Raw genomic sequence first — 27,312 nt, 5'->3', positions numbered from 1 at the left:
TCTCTCTCTCTCTCTCTGTCGCTCTCTCTCCCCCTTCACCTCTGAAATCAATAAAAATATAGTTTAAGTAGGCCCAGAGACGTTAAAACTGGAAGTCAACCAGTGGCACGGTCAGGGCTGGACCCAGGCAATCCAGCGGCAGAGCCCGGCGCTCCTCGGCCGCCAGCCAGGCGAGCGCGCGGCCCAGAGTCCGAGCTGCGGGGCTCCGCGGGCGGGCGGTCCGTCAGCCCCGCTCGCGCCCCGGGCAAACCAAGCCTGCGCTTAGCGCCACGTGTCTGTGCAAAGTGTCCTTCTCGGCCCTAACCCAGGACCCCCACGAGCGGGCCAGGGTTCGGGTGAGATGTAACCTGTCCAGTCTCAGAAAGGGCTGACTGGCTAAACATCTTGAGAACACTTTTTCACCGATATCGTGACAGAACCGCTCCGGAACACCACATTCCGTGGGCCGAGGAATTTGCGCCGCCCACCTGCGCCGCCGCCGCCGCCTCCGGGGACCCTGGAATTTGTAGTCCGGGTTCTCGCACCGGCTCCGCCCCGTCCAGGCACGAGCCAAAAAGGCCGCTTCGAACCCCATCTGCTCTCCAACACTGCCCTCTGCCGGCCTCTTCTTATCCAGTCGCCCGGATGATGAGCCAGTTCCGGTTGCTCCGGAAGTGAAGCTTTCTCTTCCGGGGCGAGCGTCTGGGCTCTCGCACGTGGTCGTGTTGCCCCGGCTGGAGCCGGTGCTGGCGGGGAAGTAATTTGAGTTGTTTTACTGGAGCTGGTGAGCGGAGCCGGGACCATGGAGGGCCAGAGCGTGGAGGAGCTGCTGGCTAAGGCGGAGAGGGACGAAGCCGACAAGTTGCAGCGCATCACGGTGCACAAGGAGCTGGAGCTGGAGTTCGACCTGGGTAACCTGCTGGCCTCGGACCGGAATCCTCCCACGGGCCTGCGGCGCGGGGAACCTCCCCCGGAGGCCGAACTGCGGGCCTTGGCGCGGGACAACACGCAGCTGCTCATTAACCAGCTGTGGCAGTTGCCCACGGAGCGCGTAGAGGAGGCGCTGGTGGCGCGGTTGCCGGAGCCCACCACTCGCCTGCCGCGCGAGAAGCCAGTGCCCCGGCCGCGGCCGCTTACCCGCTGGCAGCAGTTCGCGCGCCTCAAGGGCATCCGTCCCAAAAAGAAGACCAATCTGGTGTGGGACGAGGTCAGCGGCCAGTGGCGACGCCGCTGGGGCTACCAGCGCGCCCGCGACGACACCAAGGAGTGGCTGATCGAGGTGCCTGGGAGTGCCGACCCCTTGGAGGACCAGTTCGCCAAGCGGATTCAGGCCAAGAAGGAACGGGTGGCCAAGAACGAGCTGAACCGGCTGCGTAACTTAGCCCGCGCGCACAAGACGCGGCTCCCCAGCTCGGCCGGGATGCACCCGACGGGACACCAGAGTAAGCAGGAGCTGGGCCGCGCCCTGCAAGTGGCCAGGGTCTCCACCGCTTCCGTGGGGCGCTTTCAGGAGCGTCTGCCCAAGGAGAAGGCCCCCCGGGGCTCCGGCAAGAAGAGGAAGTTTCAGCCTCTTTTCGGGGACTTTGCCGCGGAGAAAAAGAGCCAGTTGGAGATGCTGCGACTCATGAACAGCAAAAAGCCTCAGCTGGACGTGACCAGGGCCGCCAATAAGCAGATGAGGGAGGAAGACCAGGAGGAGGCGGCCAAGAGGAGAAAAATGAGCCAAAAGGGCAAGAGAAAGGGGGGCCGGCAGGGTCCTGGGGGCAGGAGGAAAGGGGGGCCCCCGCCCAGCCAGGGAGGTAAGAGGAAAGGAGGCTTGGGAGGCAAGATGAATTCCGGGCCTCCCGGCTGGGGTGGCAAGAGGAAAGGAGGGCAACACCAAGGAGGAAAGAAAAGGAAGTAAAGTTGACCCTCTGACCGGAGTACCTGTAAACCAAGAACTACTCTACATGTTAAGGTGTAGTCCTGCAGGGGGTGCAGGAGAAGGTGGCCACCGCCTTCATTGAGGTTGAAGGGATGGGATTGCCCTCCCCTCAAAATACTATGAAAATGTTGGACTTTACAAAATAATGTTTTTCCAATAACCATGTCTTTGGCTGGAGATTTAAAGGATGTATTTTTTTTTATTAACTTTGGATGTGGTATGAGGGACAGTTCATATTTCAGAGACAAAATAGTATGCCTTCAGCTTTATTTTTGTAACAAGCTTGTGTGTTGATCAAAGTAGCTGGGAGCACACAGAAAAATTTCAGAACTAACCTTAAAAAAGTAATTGTGAAGTTATTTAATAAAAGTGTGTCTGTATTTAATGTTGCTTTTCACTGTTTGGCTATCGTTAAATAAAGCCAGTGACCTGGATATCTGGCACATATTATTTTTCTTTATTTTCTAAAACCGCAGCAAACTTGTGATTTTAGCAACATCACTGTAAAAAAAAAACACAACTTTTAGTATCAGATATAATATTGAAGGTATAGTATGATTGGTTTTTCTGAAAACAGATTTCCTGCTTTTCAACACAAAATATTGATTTGCTTGCTGTAAATGATAAGTTTGGGTATAACTGAATAACGGTGGTAATTGTCATTAGTCCAGAAAATACTTAAATATTTCTCAACATTTTATGTCCCCAATTTTTTAAAAAACTTCTAATAGGAGCTGTTTTGGGAAGACAGCTTACAAAACTCTTAATTGAAACATTATCTTTTACTCATTTGTCAGATTGGCCTGGAGCTGGTTTGTTTAGGTGTTGAAATGTTATTGTCATTCTGGTTATCTCTCCCTAATATCTCCTGAAAAGTATTCATAGTTGATCTCAAATCCAGGGGGGTCTTTTTTTGCTGCTATTACAGAGCTGAGAGCCATACTCTGCTGTTTGGTCTGATAATTGATAGGAAATTAAAATTGGGAATTCATTTTTTTCAGTGTTGTCTCATTTTAATAAGGTTACTTTAGAAATTGCTATGAAAGAAAAGAGATTTCATACAGGTTACTTAAGACACTTGTTCAGTCATTACTTAGAATATTTTCTGATTAAGTGAAAGTTGAACTTTTCCAAGTTGATCATTGATCAGCTTTCCCACGTGGACTTGGTACACTTGGGGCTGCTAAGCCCTCCCAGAGTGTACCATTTAATGGAATCCTGGAGCAACTTCATCAAAAGCCGAGCCATTCAGGGAGCATTTAATCTTTAATCCTCACCCGAGGATGTTGTTTTGTGTTTTGTTTGTTTTTGTAAGAGAGAGGGAAAGACAGAAATTAATTAGTTGTCTCCTGCACGCCCCCAACCAGGGCGGGGAGCTAGGAGGAGCCTGCAACCGAGGTACCTGCCCTTGACCTGATCCAACCCCGGACATTTCAGTCTGCAGGCCAGTGCTCTATCCACTGGGCACACCTGCTCGGGCTAAAGAAATTACTGGGAAAAGTATGCCCTTGTCTTTCCCTTTCCCCACATAAGAAAGAGGGTTTTAAGTAGAGACTCAAGTATCCAAGACCCTTCGGAGCAGTTACCTCTGGCGATTTCCAAGGCAGATAGGGGACTGCAGTTGGAGCACTGGCGGTTTTGAGTCGTGGGAAAGTGGCCCTGAGCCACCGAAGTGCCAACCAGGGATTTACCCAGCTGCGCCGGGTGGGCGGGAGGAGGAGGACGCGGCGCTGATTGGCCCGTGTGGGGGGCGGGGCCCCGGGACGCGATTGCGCAGCCATGGCCGCCGCCCGCGCCCGGGTAGCGCACCTACTGAAGCAGCTGCAGCGCGCAGCGTGAGTGCGGGGCTGGCGGGCGGGCAGGGACCCGAGGGTGCCAGGGTGCCGCCGTGCCCACGCAGCCCCCTGGGTGTGATCCGCCCGCCCTGCGCATTCGTCCTCGGGTCACTTTGAGGAACCGGGGAAAGGGCTTCCGCAGGGCGCGCCCACGGTGCGCCGGGTGGGACTGCGCAGTCAGATTGTGCCCCGCGTCCGCACCCCGCGCTGGGAGGCGGGTTTTACCCTGTTCTGTGTGCCATTTAGGAAACAGAAGACCCAGAGACAACAGTGCCTGGTCCCACGTCGTGCCAGGCAGTGGAGGGCTTGGCACAGTGACCGAGACAAATGCTTGTATCCAGTCAATACATTTATACTGGGTACATGTGAGGTGCCAAAAGTTGTTCTAGGAGCTGGGGACACGAAGATGGAAGATTCTGGAGCAGTTTAAAGTCTAGTAGGATATTGGATGCAGGGACAAGGTTTGTAAAAGGGGCCTGTGCGGAATGCAGCCGATCAGGTATAGAAGAGAAAGATGGACTGATGTCAGTATGTTAAATGCTTTGACATGCCTGACTCTCCATTAAGGAAATGTGGGGTACATAGCAGCCACCTGATAAAATACGTGTTGAATGTGCAAGTATTTTGAATAGTGGGCCAGGGAAAACATGGAAAATTTAAAGCAAAGGGGTGGAGACAAATAAGGAGGGAGGGGGGACTAAAGAGGAATTTCAGGTAAAAGGAGGACAGCGCCAGAGACAAGAAATGTAGAAAATCTAGACCTCCCTTCATGGGAGGAAGTGAGGATGGAGAAGACAGATGGTGAAAGACCACGAATAGAAAATAGAATTTATTGGGCACTTACCATGTGCCAGGCACTGTCCTGCACATTTTACACATATTATTAATAGCAACTCTAATCCTTACACCAACCCTATGCAATACTGTATTATATCCTCATAGTACAGTAAAGAAATAAAGGCATGGAGAAAAAGAGTTTGTGCAGTGTCACACAGCTAAGTAAATGGCACAGCCATAATATGAGCTCAAATATTCTGACTTCACAGTTCTTGTTCGCATCCTCTGCTAAGGCGCTTGAATGGTGTCATGTGGATAATGGAAAGTTATGAAAGCAATAATTCTCACTGTGAAGCTGCATCTTGAAATGCTCCACGAAAAAAGAAGTACAGGTGCAAGGACTTTGCCAGCTTACATCTGGCCCCCAACACATGGCAACATAGATTTGGGAAACTGCTCACTGCTACATAGCTCTCTTGTAGAGTCAGGATGCATGTCCGCACATGAAAGGGCTCTGAGAAGTCCTGCAAAAGGTGGGGGGGGTGGGGGGGGGCGGACAGTGGGTTAGCTGTATTTAAACTCTTGATTCTAAACCTGTGTCAGCATAGAACTTTTTATCAAGCAACACCATTCCTTGGAATCAGTGTCATGTAGAACATGTAGGTAGAGTGGTTGCATGGCAAAGGAGTGTGGCATAATTAGAATTGTGTGAGAGCTTTCGGGTGGCAGTGCAGAGTGGGGAAGAAACACTAGAGGTCATCGTAGTGCTCCAGCTAAAAGGTGATGGCTTCAGACACCCTCGGGAGGCAGCTGGTACAAGGGGTAGATATGAGAAATACTGAAGAGTTGGTTAGAATCAGCAAGATTTTGTTTATTTTTAGTGAAACAAGGAAGAAATTGAGGTTTCTGGCTGAGGCATCAGGTAAGCAGTGGGGCCATTTACCAAGATAGGTCCTGGGAGAGGGTTTGCTTTGGGAGGAAGATGATGACCTAAGACTTGGGCATTTTGAGTTGGACATGCCTCGGGTACGTCCAGATGAAGACCCCCAGCAGGGACTTGAATATATTTTTCTGGAGTTCAGAAGCAACTTGAGAATTCATCCTTGGGTGGGGAAGCAAGGCCTTGGCAAACTGAAAGCATAGGAGAAAAGGGCACTGTGCTAGCCACTGCAAATAAAGTTATGAAAAAGGGTAGCTCTTGCCTTGTTATCACAAAGTTTACATTCTCAAGGCAAATGCCACCAGGAAAAGGGTACCAACAACACAGTGTGGTAACAGTTTTAATGGGAAGGGAGGTGCAGTACCAGGGATCACAGAGAGAGGGTGTCTACCAGGAGGCCTCTGCCCAGGGAAATTGACATCTGAATTGACCTGAGAAACACTAGTTACCCAGAAGAGGCAGGAAAGTGAGTTCCAGGCAGAGGAAATAACAGACAGAGTTCTGGAGACCAGAGAGAGAGGATGTGACTGGTTCAAGGAAAAGAACCAAGTTAATTTTTTGAGAGCTCAACCCCAGTGATGGAGGATGATGAGGGGCTAGGCTGGACAGGTTAGCAGGACCAGTGAGGTAAGGCCACATCTGAACTTTATCCTAAGAGCCGTGACAAGCCATCGAAGGGAGCAGCATCCTTGGAAATATGCCCCTGATCACAGTGTAGTAAAAGCAGAGCGAGTGAAGAGAAGCCTGTTAGGAACGTCGTAGTAAATCCAGATGAGAGATGACACCAGAACCAGAGAGTGGCAGAGGGCCCCGGAGCAGTAGATGGATTTGGCTAGAGAAATACTTGGGGCCTTGATGCGTGGTTGGCTATAAAAGGTGAGGGGTGAGCCCTGCATGGAAGCCAACCTTTAAGCAATGGGCAGAGTGGACAAGAAGCCAGGGGCAGAATAATTAGAGGTGAGGAGGGAGTCTGGAAGCCAAGAAGAGCGTTTCAGCCTCCTAGGGAAGGGTGGCCCACAGTGTTCCGTGCTATCAGAGCAAGGTGCTAGGATGAGGTCAGAGAAGTGAGGATGCAACAGGAAAGCTGGGACTTCTGAAGACAGAAGCCAGATTTCAGGGTGCAAGGCAAGGAAATGATGCCAGCAGATGTAGGTCAGGAGCAGAGAACCAGAGAATGAGCAAGCCAAGGGGGTTGAGTTCTAAGCATGAAACTCTTAAACATGATATGACAAGGATCAAGTGAGGGGAAGAACTAGGAAATGTAGGACAGATGGAGGTCCCCAGAAAGCAAGAGGAGATGGGATTCAAAGCACAAATACAGAGTAGAAATGATGGATTGAGGTAGCCTCTGAACCTGAAAAATACAAAATAAAAAGGAGGGTGGAGCGTGTGCTCCCATGATCCTGGGCATTAGAAAGCTTTGAGTTTGATTTTTTTCTTCCCTTTGCCTCCCTTTTCTTGGAGGGCGTAAAGCTCACGTTGGCCTTGCCTGCCTTCATTTTTCCTGCAGGAGTCTGTGGCTGGATCAGACCAGCTGGGATGCTCTAGGACAAGCATGTCAAACTCCCGGCCCATGGGCCACATGCAGCCCACGAGGAATATTTTTGCAGCCCAGCCAATATAACGGTGGGAACAGTTATTTACAATTATGAAAGGAAATAAGTCTCCTGTCAGATCCAGAATTACTGACATTCACCGTGGGTCAGTTTTGAAAGTAATTTCCCCCAAAGTAGGAAAGAGAGTAGCAGAGAAGGGATGCCAAGTGTCAGGAAGAAAACATTAATTTTATCATTGCTCTTGTTCTCTGTTTTTCTATACTATACTTTTCTAAATAAAGCTACATTTCTATGAAAATTGAAGCTTTTGGTTTTTTGCGGTCCACATAAACTTAAACCTTGTTTATTTGGCCCTTGTCAGCCTTTGAGTTTGACATGCTTGCTCTAGGAAACCCCGTAGGACTTGGTGTGCTCAGTGGTGCCCACCAGATGGCAGCCTTGATTCATGGTAGCGCTCACACTCGCCTCCCATGTAGTTTTTGACTGCAATTCTCAATTTTTGAGATCTTGACTATCACTGAGTTCAACCCTTTTTTTCCTTTCTCCTCCTTTTCCCCTCAGATGTTTGAATGGGGGTGGGAGAGGTTATACACTCACTTATCTATAGGGACCCCACTATGACAAGGCCCCCTGGACAATAAATAGAAATGAAACCCTTTCTCAACAACACTCAAACACAGAAAGCAGGACCAAAGAAAGCCAGAGAAGAGACTGCCCAAGAACGAGGAGGTGACTAGGACAGGGAAGGGATACAGAAGGCAATGGTAGAGGGACAGGTATGGGCGCAAGAGTGGACAAGCACAGGGAGCCTGGGCAGTGGTCTCAGAGAAAGGATGGAGGCATGAGGTGGTCCCCAAGGAGGCCAGGGAAACAGGCCCAGAACCTTTTTGAAGAAAAATGACACACCTTGAGGACAACTGGAAAACAGAGAAGGGAGGAATGAGATGCCCAAGTAGTTACCCTGGGTCAATTTGGTTGAAGTTCCTAACCTAGTAAGAGCTGAGACCTCACCCAGACCAGAGACCCCATTTTTAACTTACTTGTGTCCCAGAGTGCTCATCTCGGCTCCTGCAGGGATTTATTAAGAAAGAACAAGCTTACAACACTGGAAAGACTCTGAGTCCACTTTTTGTCCATGGTGATGTCTATTTTTTTCTATGTACAGCGTTTGCCAATAGCTACTACTTTGCTAGCACTTTAACACTAAGGCTGCAGAATAAATTATGTTAAGACTTCTTACTTTGGTTTTCTAGTTATATTTTACATTTTTTTTCTTTTCCCTTTCTTTTCTCTAGATGTCAGTGTCCAACTCATTCTCATACTTACTCCCAAGGTAATAATATACTTTCTGTTTTTAAACTAACTACACTTTCCATTTCCACAGTTAGCACTCCAATACATTTGCGCAAAGGGTAAAGCAAGAAAATCAAAGGCTATAAGAAGGAAGTTGATGAAATTGACTGCCTTTTCACTTGAAATTGGCAATATGTAGTTCTAATTATATGATGTTAGCTGAATGTATGCTACAGATGTGTTTGGCATATATTTATACATATATACATAAATATTTAATGTTACTTTTAATGTATTTCTGTTTTAAATAGAATTATTTGCTAAAGCTAAAAAGGATGCCACAGATAGGATCTTAAGATTGTCTGAATGCATCAAACAGAATTCATTACGATGAAATCTTTGGAAGTTTCTAATACATCTCAAAAAATAAAGGGGCTAAAGACCAAGGTGCTTCCTAGAAGGGAAAATCTTGTATATATTAATTTTTAAAATAGCATTCTATTTCTTAATAATTAAAAATAATGACCAAAGTTTTCAGTTCCCACAAACGTCTTAATCCTTACCAACTCCATTGTCTACGGAGCAGCAGGAAGCTCATTGTAGCTTCTGCGTGTCCTCAGAATGTCACATGAATTATTGACAAAAACACTGATTTCGCCTCTTAGAAGAAAAGGTCAAATGTAAACAGTTATGCAAGGGATGAAAAGGAAGGGGCCTAACCAAACAGGACCCTAAGTAGAAACCCCAGAGAAGCCCATTGGGAGTAGAACAGATACAGAAACTAAGTGCTTTGCCTGCCCGTGGAGTGACTCACCCTTCAGGACAAGCCAAGGGACCTCCCATTCACGAACGGCCATCTACCAAACCAAAGCATGCCCAGCCTTTCAGGCCTGTGAACATGTGCAGAATTTCGTCTTCAGCCGGTTGTATCCCATTCTTACTGGGTTTCAGTAAAGATTCAGGAATTTCCGATTTGGGTGAATTTTAATAGGATCCAATTTATGTGTTTTCCTAAACTTTAGTCACAGAAGTAATAGATTATTTTTTTAAACCTATAGAGATCAAAGAACTTTGGATTTTTCATTCAGGAAACTAGTTATAATCTCTTTTCTTTTTTTCACTCTTATGACTAACCAGGACTGATTAAAATAAGCAGATAAAAACAAGGGTAAAGTTCATTTAGTGGGGTCCTCTTGTTTCAATATGACAGAAAATTATTTTTTCCCTAACTACAACTGTTGCAAAGGAGTATCAGTTTATAAAAATTTTTATTAAATTTCACAAAGAAAACTAAAATTTTTATACTTACAAGCTTGAGAAATAGAAATATCTTACTGTGATACGTAACCTCCATGGAAAAATATTAATTGAAACAAATGGTCACAGTTGCTATAAGAAATGGAAGCAAGACTCTGATTAATGAATTTACTAATAGTTGCTCTCTAACAATAAACCAGCTCTAGAGTCTAGAAGATTTTTTTTCTAGAAGAACTTTACACATTATGTTTTCAAAAGTATATTTTCATTTCAATGTATAAAATATTTTAAGTAACTTTATTTTCACACCATCAGCATCAAGTTAGCATTATATTCTCTTAAAGTGCAGGTTTGAATTTTAATTTTATATGCAACAATGAAACCCAAAAAATATATTTTAGGTAAGGCTTCAGGGGAGATGCTTATGTTCACTGCTAGAATGTCAATTTACTATCAAATAATATTTTGCCTTGTTTTTGAGGCCTACTCTGATCCTAAGTTTTACATTTCTAGCTCCTGGGCTTTCACCTTCTGGAAAAACAACAGATTATGCCTTTGAGGTAAATGTAATCAGTCCATTCTTTCTTTTATGGGTGACCTAAAAAAAATACAACTAGAGTATTTTGCTAATGCATTATTATCTCATTTGAAATCTGCTGTTAATTAATGTCCCTCAATCTCACTATTTGATCTGGCCCTATTTAGAAAAGTACCTTGTTAGAATAATGGACTATAAATCTTCTGATAACATAAATAATGTCTAGATACTGTCTTCTGTACAGCCATTGAAATAGAACAAATTCCCAGTTCTAGGCAACTTTCTGCTTTACATATGTTGTAGGTTAAATCTTCTTTAGCTTTGTTAAGTATAACCCCCAAAGGGGTCCATGTAATCTTTTGACACAAGAATAAAGGAACAATTAATTCTGATGAATTTTTATCACACTGTAATTACAGAATTACTTGTCTAAGTCCCTGTCTCCTCCTAGTTCAGGACTCATAAATTAAATGTCTCCAATGGCCTGACGGTTAACCAGTCCCTGAGCAGGCTGGGTGAGGACAGTGCTGAGTTCTCTGGGAGCACAGGCCCACCTGAAGGATACAACCTCCACTCAAGCCCATTGCTGCCACCTGGGAAGTTATTCAAGAGAGATCAGACAGTCACACTGGACATTTTTACCCTGATTTTTAAGAGTTATGACACAATTCAAAACAGAAGAAATCTAAACATAATGTGGAACAAACAAAACATGTCTTTGGGCCAATAGTGACCCATCATCCAATCAGTATAAAAGTTCTTCTCTTAGCTGTAAACATTAGGAGGCTATTTTTCTTGTTCCTAATTGTATAATCAGAGCCTAGCACTATGCCTGGAGTATAGCAGGCACTTAGTAGCATTGAGTGGGTGGAAGACTGGGTGGGTGGATGAATGGATGGATAGATGCATGCATGCAAAAGAAGTTGGATGAATGGTTGGATGGATGAATGTATGGGATGAAAAAATACGTGAGGAATCAGCATTTAAATTGGAAAAGAAGAAGAAATTTGAGAGGTAACTTATTTGTAGAGCAAGGAAAGGCAGGCAACAATTGAGAGTTCATGAGATGTTTGGGAAAATAAGTAATTCCAGTGTGACTAGTGCCAAGGCTTGCTTAAAGAAGTATGATGAGTCTGAGGCCAGATGGGGTGACTTGGACGTATATATAAAGAATATATACTTTATAGGCAATGAGGAGCCATTTCAGGCTTTTAGAAATGAAATGGCCAATCTCCAACTCATCCCCCAAATCTTTTTTTTTTTCTTCAGATGGCTGTTTCAAATATTAGATATGGAGCAGGAGTTACAAAGGAAGTGGGAATGGCAAGTATTTAAGATTTCTGGTCTACTGTAAAGGTTACATATCTTCTAAAACAAGTGAAAATGCCCAAGAGATGAGGCCTTTGTTCTTTAAAGTGTTTAATATTTCCTGACCAGTGTGGCTCAGAGGTTGAATGTCGACCTATTAACCAAGAGGTCATGGGTTCAATTCCTGGTCAGAGCACATGCCCAGGTTTCGGGCTCCATCCCCAGTAGAGGCCATGCAAGAGGCAGCCAGTCAATAATTCTCTCTCATCATTGATGTTTCTATCTCTCTTCCTCTCCCTTCCTCTCTGAAATCAATAGAAATATATTTAAAATAAAAATGTTTAATATTAAGTTGGCCAGACTGTCTGTTATATTTCTAGTGTAATCAAACCTAACTTACAAATTATTTTTGTTATTGTAGGACCTACAGAACATGGGTGCTAAAAATGTTTGTTTGATGACAGACAAGAACCTCTCCCAGCTTCCTCCTGTACGAATAGTTATGGATTCTCTAGTGAAGAATGGCATAAACTTTAAGGTTTATGATAATGTGAGGGTGGAACCAACCGATAGAAGGTACCTTTTCATTGTTGTTTTTTAAGTGGAAGCCAACACATACCACTGTTGTTTAAAATTTGCCCCAAGAGTTACTTAGTGGCATGTCAGTTTATGTTTGAAAAATATGACATAATGGCTTCTGTTTTTCTTTCTTACAGCTTCATGGAAGCTATTGAGTTTGCCAAAAAGGGAGCTTTTGATGCCTACGTTGCTGTGGGTGGTGGCTCCACCATGGACACCTGTAAAGCCGCTAATCTGTATGCATCCAGCCCTCACTCTGATTTCCTAGATTATGTCAGTGCCCCCATTGGGAAGGGAAAGCCTGTGTCTGTGCCTCTTAAGCCTCTGATCGCAGGTAAAGACTGTCTGTTTGTTTGTTTATTTGTTTGTTTGTTTGTGTTTGCAATTGGCAAAAGGCCTTAGGAAATATTCGAGCCAGGAATTTTAGGGTCTGTGTTTCCAAAACTTTCTGATTTCTTCATTTCAGGGTGCTACCTTGTTTAGCGATCAAAACAGAGAGCAATTCATTTATGTTTAAAATTCTGATCTTCATTATGCACTAATATAGACAATTGGGTCAGTGGTAGGAAAGTTTGCAGGTTTAAGCTGTGAAGTCACTATGTGAAAGAGAGGGGAAGGTTCATCATTTATGTATTATTAGATCCCTCTATAGGCTGCTTTGTCTTCTAAACCCCTCTCTGTTTTGTCCCATTTTGCCAGCCACTGTGGCATTTAAGGGGAATATTCACTATTATTTTTCTGGTGTTGACTCAACCCTTTCCTACACGTAATGGTTCTTCAGCTGACCTGAGGCTCTATCTCTGCCCTGGGACATGTGGCCAGCACGGCCGCATCGCTCTGGGAGACATCTGCTCACGGGGCACAGACACACAAACCCAAATCAGCAGAGCTTGTCTGTGTCACACCAGCCTTGGCATCTTTCTGGCTTTTCTTCCCTCTCATTTTATAGCTGTTAGCATATTACTGCTTAAAGTTTTATAGCTAAAATGTACCGACTGGTCACTGGAAATATCAGTTTAAAATCTTGTTCTCTCTCTGCTCCCCTCTTCTGCCCTTACCGTGAATCTTGTGATGGATTAGGAGTGAGTTGATGGCAGATGAGCTGTTTTGAAGGGAATGAGCAATCAGCAGGGAGCAGCATAATTGATGTCTGGCAAATGGAACCCTCTGGTGAAACTGTGTCAGCCTCACACAGAAGGGTGATTAGTAAAGTTTAGAAACTTGACAGAACTACAAAACCGCAAGCCCAGCAAAGGCAGAGCGTTACTGTGCTTGCTGCCAAGAGGGAATAAAGACATCTTTCAGAGAGGCAAATACAAGTCTTCTTCCTAGAGATGCCCCGCAGCCTGCGTTTGCATATCCAACTGCAGCTGCTGAAACTCTGGCACTAGAGGAACCTGAGGTTCCCAGAGCTCCTCACTGTTAATACAGAAACTTTAAACCTGCAAAGGTGTTAATACAAATGTGGACAACATCCATACATGTTAACACAGATACAGATATCACATATCCACTTCAAAATGCACACACGTTATACATGCATGCATGTTAATACAAATGGACATTTTACCGTTAAACATGCATGTTAATGCTGACACTGGCATCATATTGTACGTGCATGTGAACGCAGGCACACACATACATGTGAAGTATACATGCATGTTAATAGAGATACACACACCAGACAAGCAGTGGGGGCAGCAAAGCTTCCTTCTAACTTAGCTCCTTATATCCTAAGGCTGAATTAAGTGTCGCCACTGACCTTTACTTAGATGCTTTATTGATATTCATATTATTTTTTTCAAGTCCCAACTACTTCAGGAACTGGAAGTGAAACTACCGGAGTTGCCATTTTTGACTATGAGCCTTTGAAAGTAAAAATTGGTAAGAACTTTGCTCTTAACTTGTTATTTTACCTTTCAGCATATTCCCTCTTTATTGGATGAGGTTCTTTTTTTCTTATTTTTTATTGATCTCAGAGAGAAAGGTAGAGGGAGAGAGAGATAGAAACATCAATGATGAGAGAGAATCATTGATTGCCTGTTTTTGCATGCTCCCTACTGGAGATCGAGCCTGCAACCTGGGCATGTGCCCTTGACTGGAATCGAATCCAGGACCCTTTAGTCCACAGGCTGATGCCCTATCCTCTGAGCAAAACTGGCTAGGGTGAGATATCATTTTATATAATAAAATGCATACATTTTAAGAGCCTGGTTTGATGGATTTTGACAAATATAGGCACCCATGTAACTACTACCTACCCCAATCAAGGTATAAAACATCACCCTAGCCCCTCCAGCCCTATTCCCAAATCACCACTGTTCTGCTTTTCATTTCCTTTGTCCTTTTTAGCCTATCTTCTTCTCTGACTCTCAGCTGAGGTGGTAAAAATGTCCCTCTACTTGAGTCTGGCTCAGTATCCTTCTTTCAGGACTTTGCAGCAGAATAAATTAACATTCAACCACATATTTATAGTAACTTCTCTTTTTTAAATTAAAGTACATTATCCTTTGACATCAAGAAATAATAGTTACCAACACCAAAATTCCACCTTTCAATTTTTTAAAAAAATATATATTATTGATTTTTTTTACAGAGAGGAAGGGAGAGGGATAGAGAGCTAGAAACATAGATGAGAGAGAAACATCGATCAGCTGCCTCCTGCACCCCACCCCCACCCCCACTGGGGATGTGCCCGCAACCCAGGTACATGCCCTTGACCGGAATCGAACCTGGGACCCTTCAGTCCACAGGCCGATGCTCTATCCACTGAGCCAAACCAGTCAGGGCACCTTTCAATTTTTGAAAGACTTTGCCATGATGTTACCTAATGTGATCCTTACAACATCTCAGTGAGGGATGGAGGCGCTGTGATTGGATAGTCTAATCTCATGAAGAACTCAGGGATACGAAGTGATTTGCCCAAAGACACAGGGTAAATTGCAGAGCAAAGACCCAAACCAGCAGTGAGCTAGTAAACCAGCTCCCTGGCATTTAATAATTCAATAAGCCCTGGTTTGTAGCACTTGCCAGTTTCTGTGATATAAATATTCCCACCGTAGTCAGTGATGTCACTCAACCTGCCCTTGGGAAGAGATACACATACTTGGCTCCTGTGAACGGAAAGGGGCGTCCTCTCCACGGACGAGCCTAGGTTTCTGACTCCAGGTCTCTCTCCACTGCTCCTTGCAGCCTCTCTACATGAGAATGACTCTTATCTCATAATTTTTATATTTTAGGATAATTTGTTATCGTCACGTTATTTAATGTTTTTAAATGAAGTCCATGCCTACAGCCTCCACTGAAAATCCCTGTCCTAGGCATTGGTTCCCGAGCCATCAAGCCCATGCTGGGACTGATTGACCCTCTGCACACCCTGCACATGCCTGCCCGGGTGGTCGCCAACAGTGGCTTCGATGTGCTTTGGTAGGTACCTGGAGGGGCATTTTCGGTACCTGGGTCTATGGACAGTCTTTTGTTTCCTTTTTTATTTATTTTTTTAAAGAAGAATAAGCACCTTGATTTCATGAGCTAAGATAGGAGGGGGACTTATTTGCCTTTCTGGGCCTTGATTTTCCTCAGCTAGAACTCTAGGTCCTTGCCCTCTAATTCATAACCATCTCCTCAGCCAAGTCTGGTCTTGGCGTGATGCATGCAAGAAGCTTGCCCTCTCGGAATTGCTCCTCTGGAAGACTTCTCTGAATTTTCCTTGATCGCTTTTTGTTTAAAATCTCTTCCTCCTCAGAGTCTGCTTGACCCCCTTCTTGCAGCCCAGAGGCAGTGCGTAATGGGACTCGTACCACCGTGGGTACCATGTGCTGTCAATAAGCAGGATACAGTTCTTTACGAGGGTCTTGGTGCAGACCAGTTCATTGTTGGATGCATTCTAAACAACATCAATAATCCTTGTTTTGTGCACATAATACTCTGAGCCCCAGGAGAAGTTGCTCACGTCCAGCCTCAAAGCTCCCTACTTCTTGTTGCCTCTCCGCTCACAGACTGGGTGTGTATGGCAAGGGCCAGTCGTAGTGTCGACAGGATATCCCAGCTCGTATTTTCAGTTCTTGTGGTAGGGCTTTCTCTTGCCCCAGGTCTTGCGGCGCTTGCGCCAGTGGTTCTGAGAGATGCCCATGCTTGACACCAGCTGGAAAGAATGCAGTGTTTTCTTACCGAAATTACTTACTAAGCATTCATTGATTAGCACGCCACAGCAACCCCAGCTTGAGCTGTCATCATTCCCTTTCCTAGATGAAAACAAGGACACTGTTAGTGAGTAGGTTAGTGAATAAGTGAGGCCCTGGGTGGACCAGAAACGTACTATTGAGGATGGACCATCCCAGCCACAGCTGTGGCCACAGGGACATGGCAAAAGAAGCAGCCGGAGCTGGCATGCCTTGTGGCTACACTAACCAAGGAGTGCCCAGGGCTGCCACAACACGGAAGAAGGCAGGGAGGGGAGCTGACATCCCCTGAACTGGACCGTGCACAGTCTCAGCACTTTATACACATAATCACTTTACCACAGCTCTGTGCCAGGTGAGAACTCCCTTTGAGATGTTTAGTAACTTACACGTAGTCTACCGCAGGCTCCCTGGGCTTTAGGTCTGTGTGCGATGGCTTCCTAATCAGTGGCTTCTACCATAGACCTCGCTTCTGAGCTCCAGGCCATTCATTCCAGTGGCTTCATAGAGGTCCCATGGGCACGTCACATTTAGTATGTCCCAAATTACCCTATTTCATCCATTTTCACACACTTTTTTTCATATTCTAACATCTCAAATCAGAAAATATTTTAAAATCTGTAGCATGGCAGGTACAGTTTTTAAATGGAAATTTTTTAAAAATATATATTTTATTGATTTTTTACAGAGAGAAAGGGAGAGAGATAGAGAGTTAGAAACATCGATGAGAGAGAAACATCGATCAGCTGCCTCCTGCCCATCTCCCACTGGGGATGTGCCCGCCACCCAGGTACATGCCCTTGACCGGAATCGAACCTGGGACCTTTCAGTCCGCAGGCCGACGCTCTATCCACTGAGCCAAACCAGTTTCGGCTTAAATGGAAATTTGATAAAATCTGATAATTCTTTTAATTTCCAATAAATCCTCCCTGTCCTCCCCGCCTCCCACCAACATGCCCCATGGCTGCTCCTCCTGAGTCCCTTAACGTAGTGAGCAGCAGGACTCCGTATGGACATCTTCTTTCTCTAATGCCCACACTAGCCAGCAGAATCTCTCTTAGATACGCTCCCTCCTGTCAGGCCTCATTGCTCCTGCCTTGGTTTAGGCCTACCTCAGCTCTTGCCTGAACGGTTGCAGTACTCTCCTCATCAGTCAGCCTGTTTCCATCCCATAGTCCTTCCTTCTGTCTTCCATGCTGGCCTCATCAAGCTTGTAGAATCAATACACACACACACACACACACACACCTCTCTACCTTGCAAGTCTTTCAACCCCTGCTATCCAATGTCCAGATTCCTTTGGCCTTGGAATGTTCCCAACGCTCTGTTCTTTATCCATTTGGATAACTCAGCTTTCAATTCCACTGGAGCGTTCTCTCCCTGATGGAACCTTTTCTGACCCTCACCTTCCCTCTCCTCAAGTACAACTGACCAACTTTGTCCTTTGCTCTCCCCCACTGGGGGGCCTGTACATTGCTTCTGACACACCCCTCTCTTCACATGCCTGTCTCCCTCAGTGCACTGTGAGTTTGGTGAAGGCAGAACCATCTTACTCACTTATCTGTCCCTGCCCCTTGCAAACCAACTGTCACTCCATATGTACTCAATTAATAGCTATTGAAGTTCACACAAGCAGGAGGCAACAGAGTAAGGATTCAAATCCAGGTCTCCAAATCCATGGCCTGTTTTTTTCACTACATTATGCTGCCTACCAAAAAACTGGAGAAAATTGTGTTCAACTCCTTCCTGGTCAAAGTTGTCAGTACTTTGAAGAGTCATCCCCTAACAACTTGGAAATAAGATGACCCTCCCTAACTGGAAGCTGCATAATAAATTTATAATGGACCAAAACAGTCACCTTTAAGTGACGAACTCATAGGCCCAAAGACTTCACTGTCAATCAAAAGCGTGGGGAGGGAGTTCAGAAGAAAGAATGATGGTAGTTGCCCTTCTAAGTATTTTCCAAGGAAGAGAACACCTCCCCTGAGGAATCTGCCCCTGGGGCCCAGTGGCCAGTTCTGAAGATGGACACACCCATGAATTCAACCTTAGAGGCAATTCCCCTTGTTAGGACTTTGTGGGGCTGACTGCATTGTGGTTATCATACCACATAGCATATCCACAGTGGAGTGAGTACATTTCCAAGATAGTTTGTAATTATAATGGAGGGGGGAAGGAAGACCATGTTTTCAATCTGTGTATTTTAAATATCTCTCGTTAGCCATGCCCTGGAGTCCTACACTGCCCTTCCCTACCACATGCGGAGCCCCTGCCCTTCAAATCCCATCTCCCGGCCAGCCTACCAGGGCAGCAACCCGATCAGTGACATTTGGGCAATCCACGCACTGCGGATCGTCGCTAAGTATCTGAAGAGGTATGCCACCCAGAGGGAATGGAAATAGAACAGAAAAACCACATTCCACCCTTATGTAAAATGTAGCATGCCAGATCCTGACATGTCCTAAGTCTGTTCACCAAAAGGTCCGTCAGTGGACGTAGAGAAACCTCAGAAAGCTTCTGGGAAGATGAGAGGAATTGGAGGGGTTTGGGGTGGGGGGCGAGAACGGGAGGGGCACACATGTGAAGACAGCTGAAAACTGGGTCCTTCAGTCTGAAAAGGGTAAACTAGGAGTCCCTAATTTATGAAAGATGCAGCTACAAGGTTTATTCATTGACGCCTCAAAACCTAAGCTAGGATGAGGAGAAATGTCCTTTGAGATTTGGCTACCGATGCCAGACAAGAGAACCACAGAGGCAGATGTTGGCTGTGCCCATCGGGGCCCTGGGCAAAGGCACATGGAATCGACCCAGTGAGCAAACTCGGAGGAGCTAAATAGAAGCATTAAATGTGTGGAGTTGTCTGTCCCAGGAAACACAAAATGCTTCCTAAAAGGTTATGAAAGATTTATGAATGACATAGCCAGAATAGGCTCCTGGGAGAGCAAATATATACTTAGAGATGAAAGCTGATCTCGGAGACATGAAGACATCTGCAAAGTCAGACTCACTTGTGTACTTATGCATAAGGGAGGGAAAGCACACAGCAGGTTAGGCCTAGATGTGAGCACGGTGCCTCCTCTGGCCCTGAGCTGGAAGCTGCTCTGGAGAAGGGACTGAGCCAGGGAAGGGACACAGAACTATTTCAGGCCCAGGGACTATCGGGAAGCACAGAAGCATTTGGGTAGAAGCGCATACAGATAACTGTCAGCCGTGTGTTTGGGCAGGAACGGAAGGCAGGAGCAGCAGTGGGAGGTGAGGGGGTAAAACGGACAGAGGAAAGGCTGACGCGCCATCATTTACTGTTTTACCTTGTTATTCGGGGGACACAGAGCAAACAACTGGGTTTTGGAAAGGAGACAGACTCAAACGCCCAACCATTCCAAATGAAAGCGGGGGAAACGCCGTGGCACTCTTATTTCATAACAGGAACCCTTAACTCCAGGAAAAATCGCAAAAAAAAAAAAAGCAAGTGGGAAGTGGTTCGCTTGGCAGTCTCAGGCTTCATCCCCAGGACAAGCAGTGAGCTGCATCTGAAAGGGGCCTTTGAGAATTTGCTTTTCCGAAGTGGCACCGGGGACAAATAGAGCCAGCAAAACCTTGTCCTACAATAACATCCCACTTCCACAATAATAAATATTAAAATAACATGTGCAGTTTCTACAGATAACAAAAGAGGTCTCCAGTGGGTCCAATCGGGGCAGTGTCACAGGGAAGAAAGATGGCTGGGCGGGCTGCAGGTAGCCCCGGGCGACAAGGACTCACTGCAGGGAACCCGTCTGGGCCCTGTGCACTCCGAGTGTGTGTTTACTCTAAGTCCATTCACAGCTGCAGTCAAGGTCATTGACAAATGAAGAAGAAGAATGAGTCTCAGGGCACTTGGCTAGAGCGGCTCTCACAATCCAAGGGTCAGTGCGCTGCCTCCCCTGACACTTTTATCACATGAACAGCCTGACAGCGTATTTATTATGCCTCTGCTGAAACCATTGATGAGAAACTATGTTTACCCTCAGCCTTCCTTTAGAAGACAAGATGTCATGTGAATAACTTGCCTAATTTTTCTTCCTACCAAGTACCGTTTCTTTTTTTCCAGCTCTTTGCCTGAGGAGTAGGCGGCTCTTTATTCGGTAGGAAATGCCAATGCTGATATGTTATTGTTAGGAATTTATATCATCCACAGGGCTGTCAGAAATCCCGACGATCTTGAAGCAAGGTCCAGTATGCACTTGGCAAGTGCTTTTGCTGGCATTGGCTTTGGAAATGCTGGTGTTCATCTGTGGTGAGCGCATTGGAGATTTTATTTCTTCACCTAAGCTGCTGCTCTTAAACTTTTAAAATGTTTATAACTTAGGACAGGTGGTGATATTTAAATATGTTATAGAAAGAAGATATTTAACTTAAGGTCCTGGAATGTTTTCTTAATTCAAATGTAATTTATTGGGTCACAGATTTTTTTTTTTTTGGTAACAATTTATTGAGATGTAATTCGCACATTATATAATTCACCTATTTTAAATGTGCAATTCAGTGGTTTTTAGTATATTCACAGTTACCATTACCACAATCAGTTTTAGGACATTTTATCACCCAAAAAAAGAAAGTCTATACGTCTTAGCCTTCACCTGCCAATACTCCTACACCCCCAGTCTTAAGCAACTGCTAATCTACTTTCCCTTTATGGATTTGCCTATTTTGGGCATTTCATACAAATAGGATCATATAATATCTGGTCTTTTGTGTCTGGCTTCTTTTTTTTTTAATATATTTTATTGATTTTTTACAGAGAGGAAGGGAGAGAGATAGAGAGTTAGAAACATCGATGAGAGAGAAACATCGATCAGCTGCCTCCTGCACATCTCCTACTGGGGATGTGCCCGCAACCCGGGTACATGCCCTTGACCAGAATTGAACCTGGGACCTTTCAGTCCACAGGCCGACGCTCTATCCACTGAGCCAAACCGGTTTCGGCGTGTCTGGCTTCTTTAACGTAGCATAATGCTTCCATGGTTCATTCATGCATGTATCAGTACTTCATTCCGTGTTATTGCCAAATAACATTCCATTGTGTTGCTTTTTCACATTTTATTTATTCATTCATCAGGTGATGGACATTTGGGTTGTCTCCACTTTTTGGCTATTGTGAATAATGCTGCTATGAACATTTTTCATTTCTGTTGATTATATATACCTGGGAGTGGAATTGCTGGTAATTGTTTAAATTTTGAGGAACTCCCCAACTGTTTTTCACAGCAACTGCATCATTTTACATTCCCACCAGCAGCAGATGAGGGTTCTGATTTCTCCACATACTCTGCATGTGTTGTGGGGGATTTTTAAAACCTCAAATGCAGAATTTTTTCTTCTACTCTCTCACATAAAGAGAGATCAGAGTCTTTGCCAATAGCCCAGAATTAATCTGTTTGATCAGAACTTTACTGGTATATTGCCTTCAAATTGAACACCAGTGAACATGGAGAATTAAGAATTTGCTTGGGGGGGGGCGGATACAATAAAATAAATGGTCTCCCCCAAACTCTGCTGCTGAGAGGAGCACAGATTGTCACTACCTTTCTAAAAAGCAAGTGAGCAAAATCTCCCCAAAGTTTGGAAAATGTGTTTACCTTTTGTCCCACTAATTTTACTTCTAGAATGTAGCCTTAAAAAATACCATGTGATCAAAGAATTTCCTAATAAGGCTAATCACCTAAGTGTTATTTATAATTGAAAAATGTGGAAGCAACCTAAATTTCCAATAGATTAGGAATGGTTGACCAAAGTGCAGTACTCAAAGAATAAAATAAGGCTATTAAAAATAATGTTTTAGAAGAATAAAAAATGATACGGGAAAATGTTTACAAAGAATATTAAGTAACAAAAGCATGAATGCAGAGTATGATCATATATTAAAGACGTGCATAAAAATACTAGAAGGAAATATTCAATCATGGTTATCTTAAAGAAATAGAATTATGGATTCTTTTAATTTTTTACAAAGAGCATATACAACTGTTAAAATTTAAAAATTAACTAAAATATTGACTATAATTAGAAAGGTGCCCTTGAAAGCTACATGAACCCTTTCAGTCATGAAGGCACACTGGGAAATAATTTTCTGAATACTTTGGAGCCTGAGAGATGTAAAACATATTCCAAAATCCCAAACAACTCAGAGGACCCATAGCCTTCAATCTGTCTCATGAAAGATGGTAGGCTAGGGCCCACCCCCCCTTTTTTTGATAGATTATCATACACTTCACCAAATATTTCATCTTTGTATGAAATGTAAATTTTTTGGTGAATAAGCACAAAGCCGTCCAATATAACCCGTATCAATAGACTTACAGGCCATTTTACTATTATAAAATATTTTATTTTTAATACGTTAATTGTAACGATATTAACTTCTAACAATGTATATCTCCTGAATCATCTATTAAACTATAATATTATCCTATTTGTTCGTTAAGAATTCAAGAGGATATAAATAGTTTTTCCATTTCCCCTCCCCCCTCAAATATTCCCATAACTAAAAATCATGGTGCTGTTTCTTGAAAGTCTTTCAGACTAGAATAATCATTTAATATTCAACTCCATTAGTATGTAACATTCTAAAGGATATATTGATCATTGGTGGGACAGATCACTGATGGGTCGAACTTGCATGTCTAATGTATCACATCTTGGTTTATAAATCTCCCATTGACATGGTTAGCTTGTGCAGGGACACGCTGCCAAAATATTGCAGAGCAAGATAAAAAACGCATGCACTGAAATGTATTAAAGAAACTTCAAAGTGAATTCTCAATTTCTTCAAGATTATAATGTTAACCAATGTATTTGGGGAGAATCTTCTGTATTAACACGTTTTAATGGTATATAATTTTATGAGCATTTGAATTTGAATATTTCAGAGGTTTTAATATGAATAACACCAAATATCGAGTGCATAACAGTATTTTTTATTGCAAAGAAAACAAAGTGGATAACTTTGTGAGATAAAGGTATTGTCTAGAGACTGTGAAGAGCTCTCCCGTAAGAGTGAGTATCTTTCTATTGTCTTGAATTTCTGATATCTTTATGTCAACATAAAGGCTTCCTTTCTTCTTTTCTAGCCATGGAATGTCTTACCCAATTTCAGGCTTAGTGAAGACATATAAAGCGAAGGAGTATAATGTGGATCACCCGTTGGTGGTAAAATCATAATACGTTTCTTAATTAAGTCTTATATTCCTTGCAATTGCTATAAATGTATTTGTCAATTCTTGATTGCTTGGAGTACAGGGTAATTTAATATCTCGAACAAGCAGGTTGGAGGCCAGTTTTTCCGTCACCACCATGTTTTGTTTCTCTGCAGCCTCACGGCCTTTCTGTGGTGCTCACCTCCCCGGCGGTGTTCACTTTCACAGCCCAGATGTTCCCTGAGCGGCACCTGGAGACGGCAGAAATACTGGGTACGAATCATTACTTGTAATCCTGTGACCCACATAGGTGGAACACTTCTTAGGTCTGATTCCGAAGATAAACCATAAAGGATAATACTTAAAAAATGTTGCTTTGAGGTAGTTTAGTAATAACTTGTCACTGACCTGCACAATTTAGTGCTAAAATTTTATAATTGTATGTTCTAATATTCTGGTAACAGTGAAATGGAACCAAATATTGCTTATGTTAAGTTTGGAGTAATCATATTTCCAGTTTTCATCCCCAATAAAAGTGAAAGTCTTTACATACTACAAATGTGGTCAATGATTTTGGTGTGTTTAATAGGTAATAAAATGAATCTAATTCCCAATTTTACAGAGTCTAAACAACTAGAAACTGTATAAAAAGATCCCCAAAGGCGAATATTTTTGCTGCTCTGTAGAGTAAGTAATGTCTGTAATAAATTTTCAGCAGTGCCTTTTGAATCTTACAAGAAATAAAATTATATTCAGGATAGCTTAGTTTAGTAAAATTTTGGTATTTTTCTAAGACAAAAAGTTCTTTTAAGTATACTGGAGTATTTGATTAACTGTCCAAACATCTTATTCCCCTACTTGTGTTTAGAGTAGGAAGGGAAAGTCTAAAAGAAAACTTCATTATACTCCTCTAGCACCAGCCGTAGGAGAGATGATTCCCAAGAAGGTGGGAATGACCACAGACATCCTTCCGCAGGGCCTCTTCACTCTCACTCCTCTCTCACTCTGACATTTGTGCTTCCAGCATGTTCAGGAAAGAAGTCCAGGGCTTGGTTTTCCAGCACGTGCTGTCGGAAATGTGATGCCACCTTTACCAAGGGTCTCGTGTTCCTTTTTCCCTTTGGGACTAGGGATGTTGTTCAGCCATTTGTTGGGACTTAGATGCCTTTGGAAATATGCAAACAGTGTAAACAGACAGGATCCCACATAGTACATGGATGATAAATGGGAAAATCTTAGAGAACTTACAGCTAACATTCCAGGCAACCACCAAAATTACTGAGAAAGCGATTCCTCTGTTAGACAAAACCCAGGCTGGGGAAACCCACCAGTTTTTTCTTGTTGCATCGGAAATTTTGATTGATATTATTCTATACGTGGCCATTAATATTTTGATTCCCTAAGTAACCTCAGGTGTTCTTAGTTTTATACCAATGTATTCACTTTCCTACCCTCTCTTTTTTTTCCAAAACACTTCATAGAAAAACCCGGAGGTTTTGGTGGTGTGTTTTATGGCAGCAATCCCAAGAAAATAAAAATCTCATAAACCTCGTATCGTATGTTGCCTCTCCACCTACTCCATATTTTAGCTGCTGCTGTGTAATATACACTGGTCTTGTCAGGCAAGTTTACCTTCCTGCCCAGCTGCTCCACCAAGCAGCCCCGTATCTGGTTCTACTTATCCTTTTCCAGGATTACTAAACCAGTTCTCATTGTCCTAGGAGAGAGAGGTTAAGATTGGTTTAATAATGTGCTTCAGTATGGGGGTGAAACATACATTCCAGTCTCCTTTTGAACAATACCGAGAAAGTGGACTTGGACGACAGCTTGAGGCATCCTGGATAATAACTAAGGCTACATTCCATTTGTAAAGTGCTTCACTTCCAGGCAGTGACTGTGTTCAGCTGGAATAGATGGAGTCAGAGGTGCCAAGGTTTGGGGATCAGGTTCCTTCATCTGGGAGCTTTCACCACCACCCTTCCTAAGGGCAGAGCCCCCTGGCTCTTCCACACTGATGCCTCTATAATTTCGTGTATTAATTATTCATTATGTCCAAGTTCTGCCCTCTTACATCTCCAACGCTTGTCAACCTTCTTCCCCCTCCACCAACATCACCATCTACATGTTAAAAACTGTTTGCTGAGAGTCTTCATGTTCTTGGTTCTGTCTGACTGGTTCTGCAATCTGTAGAGGAACCTGCTTTGCCCATTGGTAACAGAGTCCAAAATGAAAACTTTCAATAGCTATAGAGAGGAAATACTTTCCTTCCCTGGCCGCACATGATCCACTTTTGTCATCTTCTTCCTTCCTGGCAGTCAGTGTTGGCGTTTTTGTACTTACATAGATCCTTGTCTCACAAAGTGTTTTTGCAAAGGGTTTGTCTCTTCCCCTAAAGGTTGCTGTGAGAAAAGACATTGAACATGTAATACCTCTAGATGTCAGCAAATTCCAGGCCTTGACGGTTACATAAGCTGTGTTTTCTGCCACAAATGCTCCTTCTTCATTCAAACACCAGCCTTCTTTCTCGGTCTCCTTCCTGGGCCTCTTTTCTTGGCTCTGTTCCTTGTCTTCCCTCCCCACAAGGGCGAGGAGCCCATTGGAAAAGTGAGAGCCTGGTTAGCCGCCCCAATGGACTCCTCCGCACTGGCCTGGCCCATCTCATTTGTCTTCTGTGGGGCGGCGTGCTGGGCCAGCCTCCATGGGGAGGCACATTGGTGCCCTTGTCCTCCGTGTCAGGGAGCCAGCCGGAGGTTATATATCAGCTATCGTGTGACTGAATTGCACCCAGGGCCAGCTTCCTCCTCTCTGTCTACAGTCGGTGCTTTGTGTCTTCCAGGAGCCGACACCCGCACTGCCAGGATGGCAGATGCTGGGCCCGTTTTGGCAGACGCCCTCCGGAAACTCCTACTCGATCTGGATGTGGATGATGGCCTAGCTGCCATTGGCTACTCCAAGGCTGACATCCCCGCGTTAGTGAAAGGAACGCTGCCCCAGGTAAGAGATGCAGGAAAGACAGGGTCCCACCTGGGGCACGTTGGGGGAGATAAAGACTCAGGGGTCCTCCAGCGGCTCCCAGGTCTCCTCCACCAGATGGCAGCTCTCTCCTTCTTCCCCCGGGGATGGGGCCAAGACTCCCTCACCTCTATATTCTTCCATAAAACTGGGGCATGTGTGAAACTTTTATGATGGAACTGAAAGGAGCCTTTATAAAAATTCAAGGCAAAAACAACCACATTTACATTGAGGTATGGCAAAATTCCCCTTTTCTCCATTTCTGCTCTTTTAAGAGTCCCCTATAAAACTATCCGAAGCTGTTCCTAAGGAACCACTAATACCGTTTTCCATTATAAAGAATTACAGATTCCTACCATTTTGTGTAGAATAGACATGGCCTTTAAATTAAGACTACTACAAAATCACTGTTTTATATATTTGGGGGATTATATATTTTATACGTAAACATATAAAATATGTCATACGTATATCAGCATCTTATTTATTTAAATGTTGGTAAAGAATTCAAACTGAACTGCTATCCTTTATTTGATAGAAAGATTGTAATAGATGTAGAGTTTCCCCTCCCAAGATTCACATGAAGAGAATTCAACCCCCATTGACCTCTCTTCCATTTGGACCAGATACCCCGATACCCCTGTGCTATGGCATCAGATCCTAACAAGCCAGTACCATAAAACAGAGCTGGAGTGCTCAGTTTGTGGGGCACACTGTGCTCCCCATGCTGAGGGCTCACTTAGTCCTCCTGTCCGAAATGGGAAAGCCAGGAGCACTTGGACACTGTGAGGACATGGAGATAAGGCATGTCTGCCCAAAGGCGTTCACGACTCTATCCCTGAAATGGGAACAGAGTTAACTGGAATATCCTTTCATACAGCATCCTGCTCACCCCACTCCCGTTGAGCAAGAGCCTCACACTAGCTTCTTCCCCACTTAGCAAATGCTTAGAAAGTTA

The 27,312-nt window shown here is 44.1% G+C and overlaps 2 protein-coding genes and 1 pseudogene across 5 annotated transcripts in view; 2 read left to right on the top strand and 1 right to left on the bottom strand.

The window, feature by feature from the left end:
• The first annotated feature begins 652 nt into the window (after positions 1 to 652).
• On the top strand, positions 653 to 2,897 carry RRS1 (ribosome biogenesis regulator homolog). The gene has a single exon (XM_006756921.2). The coding sequence runs from the start codon at positions 782 to 784 to the stop codon at positions 1,880 to 1,882; it is 1,101 nt and encodes a 366-aa protein (XP_006756984.1). The 5' UTR covers positions 653 to 781; the 3' UTR covers positions 1,883 to 2,897.
• Positions 2,898 to 3,667: 770 nt separating this feature from the next.
• Positions 3,668 to 27,312, top strand: part of ADHFE1 (alcohol dehydrogenase, iron containing 1) — a 49,431-nt gene continuing 25,786 nt past the window's right edge. For all 4 annotated transcript variants that reach the window (XR_001512741.1, XR_001512742.1, XR_435306.2 and 1 more), the window contains exons 1-13: positions 3,668 to 3,738; positions 8,307 to 8,344; positions 10,075 to 10,121; positions 11,369 to 11,422; positions 11,829 to 11,983; positions 12,124 to 12,320; positions 13,793 to 13,870; positions 15,307 to 15,412; positions 18,389 to 18,541; positions 20,345 to 20,443; positions 23,277 to 23,355; positions 23,519 to 23,615; positions 26,179 to 26,336. Coding sequence is in view for 1 of the 4 variants with exons in the window: in XM_006756918.2 (XP_006756981.1) it covers positions 3,683 to 3,738; positions 8,307 to 8,344; positions 10,075 to 10,121; positions 11,369 to 11,422; positions 11,829 to 11,983; positions 12,124 to 12,320; positions 13,793 to 13,870; positions 15,307 to 15,412; positions 18,389 to 18,541; positions 20,345 to 20,443; positions 23,277 to 23,355; positions 23,519 to 23,615; positions 26,179 to 26,336 (1,317 nt within the window). In the remaining 3 variants the exon portion in view is untranslated. The remainder of the gene's footprint in view (positions 3,739 to 8,306; positions 8,345 to 10,074; positions 10,122 to 11,368; positions 11,423 to 11,828; positions 11,984 to 12,123; positions 12,321 to 13,792; positions 13,871 to 15,306; positions 15,413 to 18,388; positions 18,542 to 20,344; positions 20,444 to 23,276; positions 23,356 to 23,518; positions 23,616 to 26,178; positions 26,337 to 27,312) is intronic.
• On the bottom strand, positions 15,536 to 16,765 carry LOC107182021 (annotated as a pseudogene).

Source organism: Myotis davidii, unplaced genomic scaffold, assembly GCF_000327345.1.
Source record: "Myotis davidii unplaced genomic scaffold, ASM32734v1 scaffold393, whole genome shotgun sequence".
Taxonomy (NCBI): Eukaryota; Metazoa; Chordata; class Mammalia; order Chiroptera; family Vespertilionidae; genus Myotis; species Myotis davidii.
Note: the sequence above shows the minus strand (reverse complement) of the source record. Positions and strands in the feature narration are given on the sequence as shown.

Bases quoted from the DNA above. Each gene is read 5' to 3' on its own strand.
- RRS1 (XM_006756921.2), top strand. From the start codon at position 782: ATGGAGGGCCAGAGCGTGGAGGAGCTGCTGGCTAAGGCGGAGAGGGAC.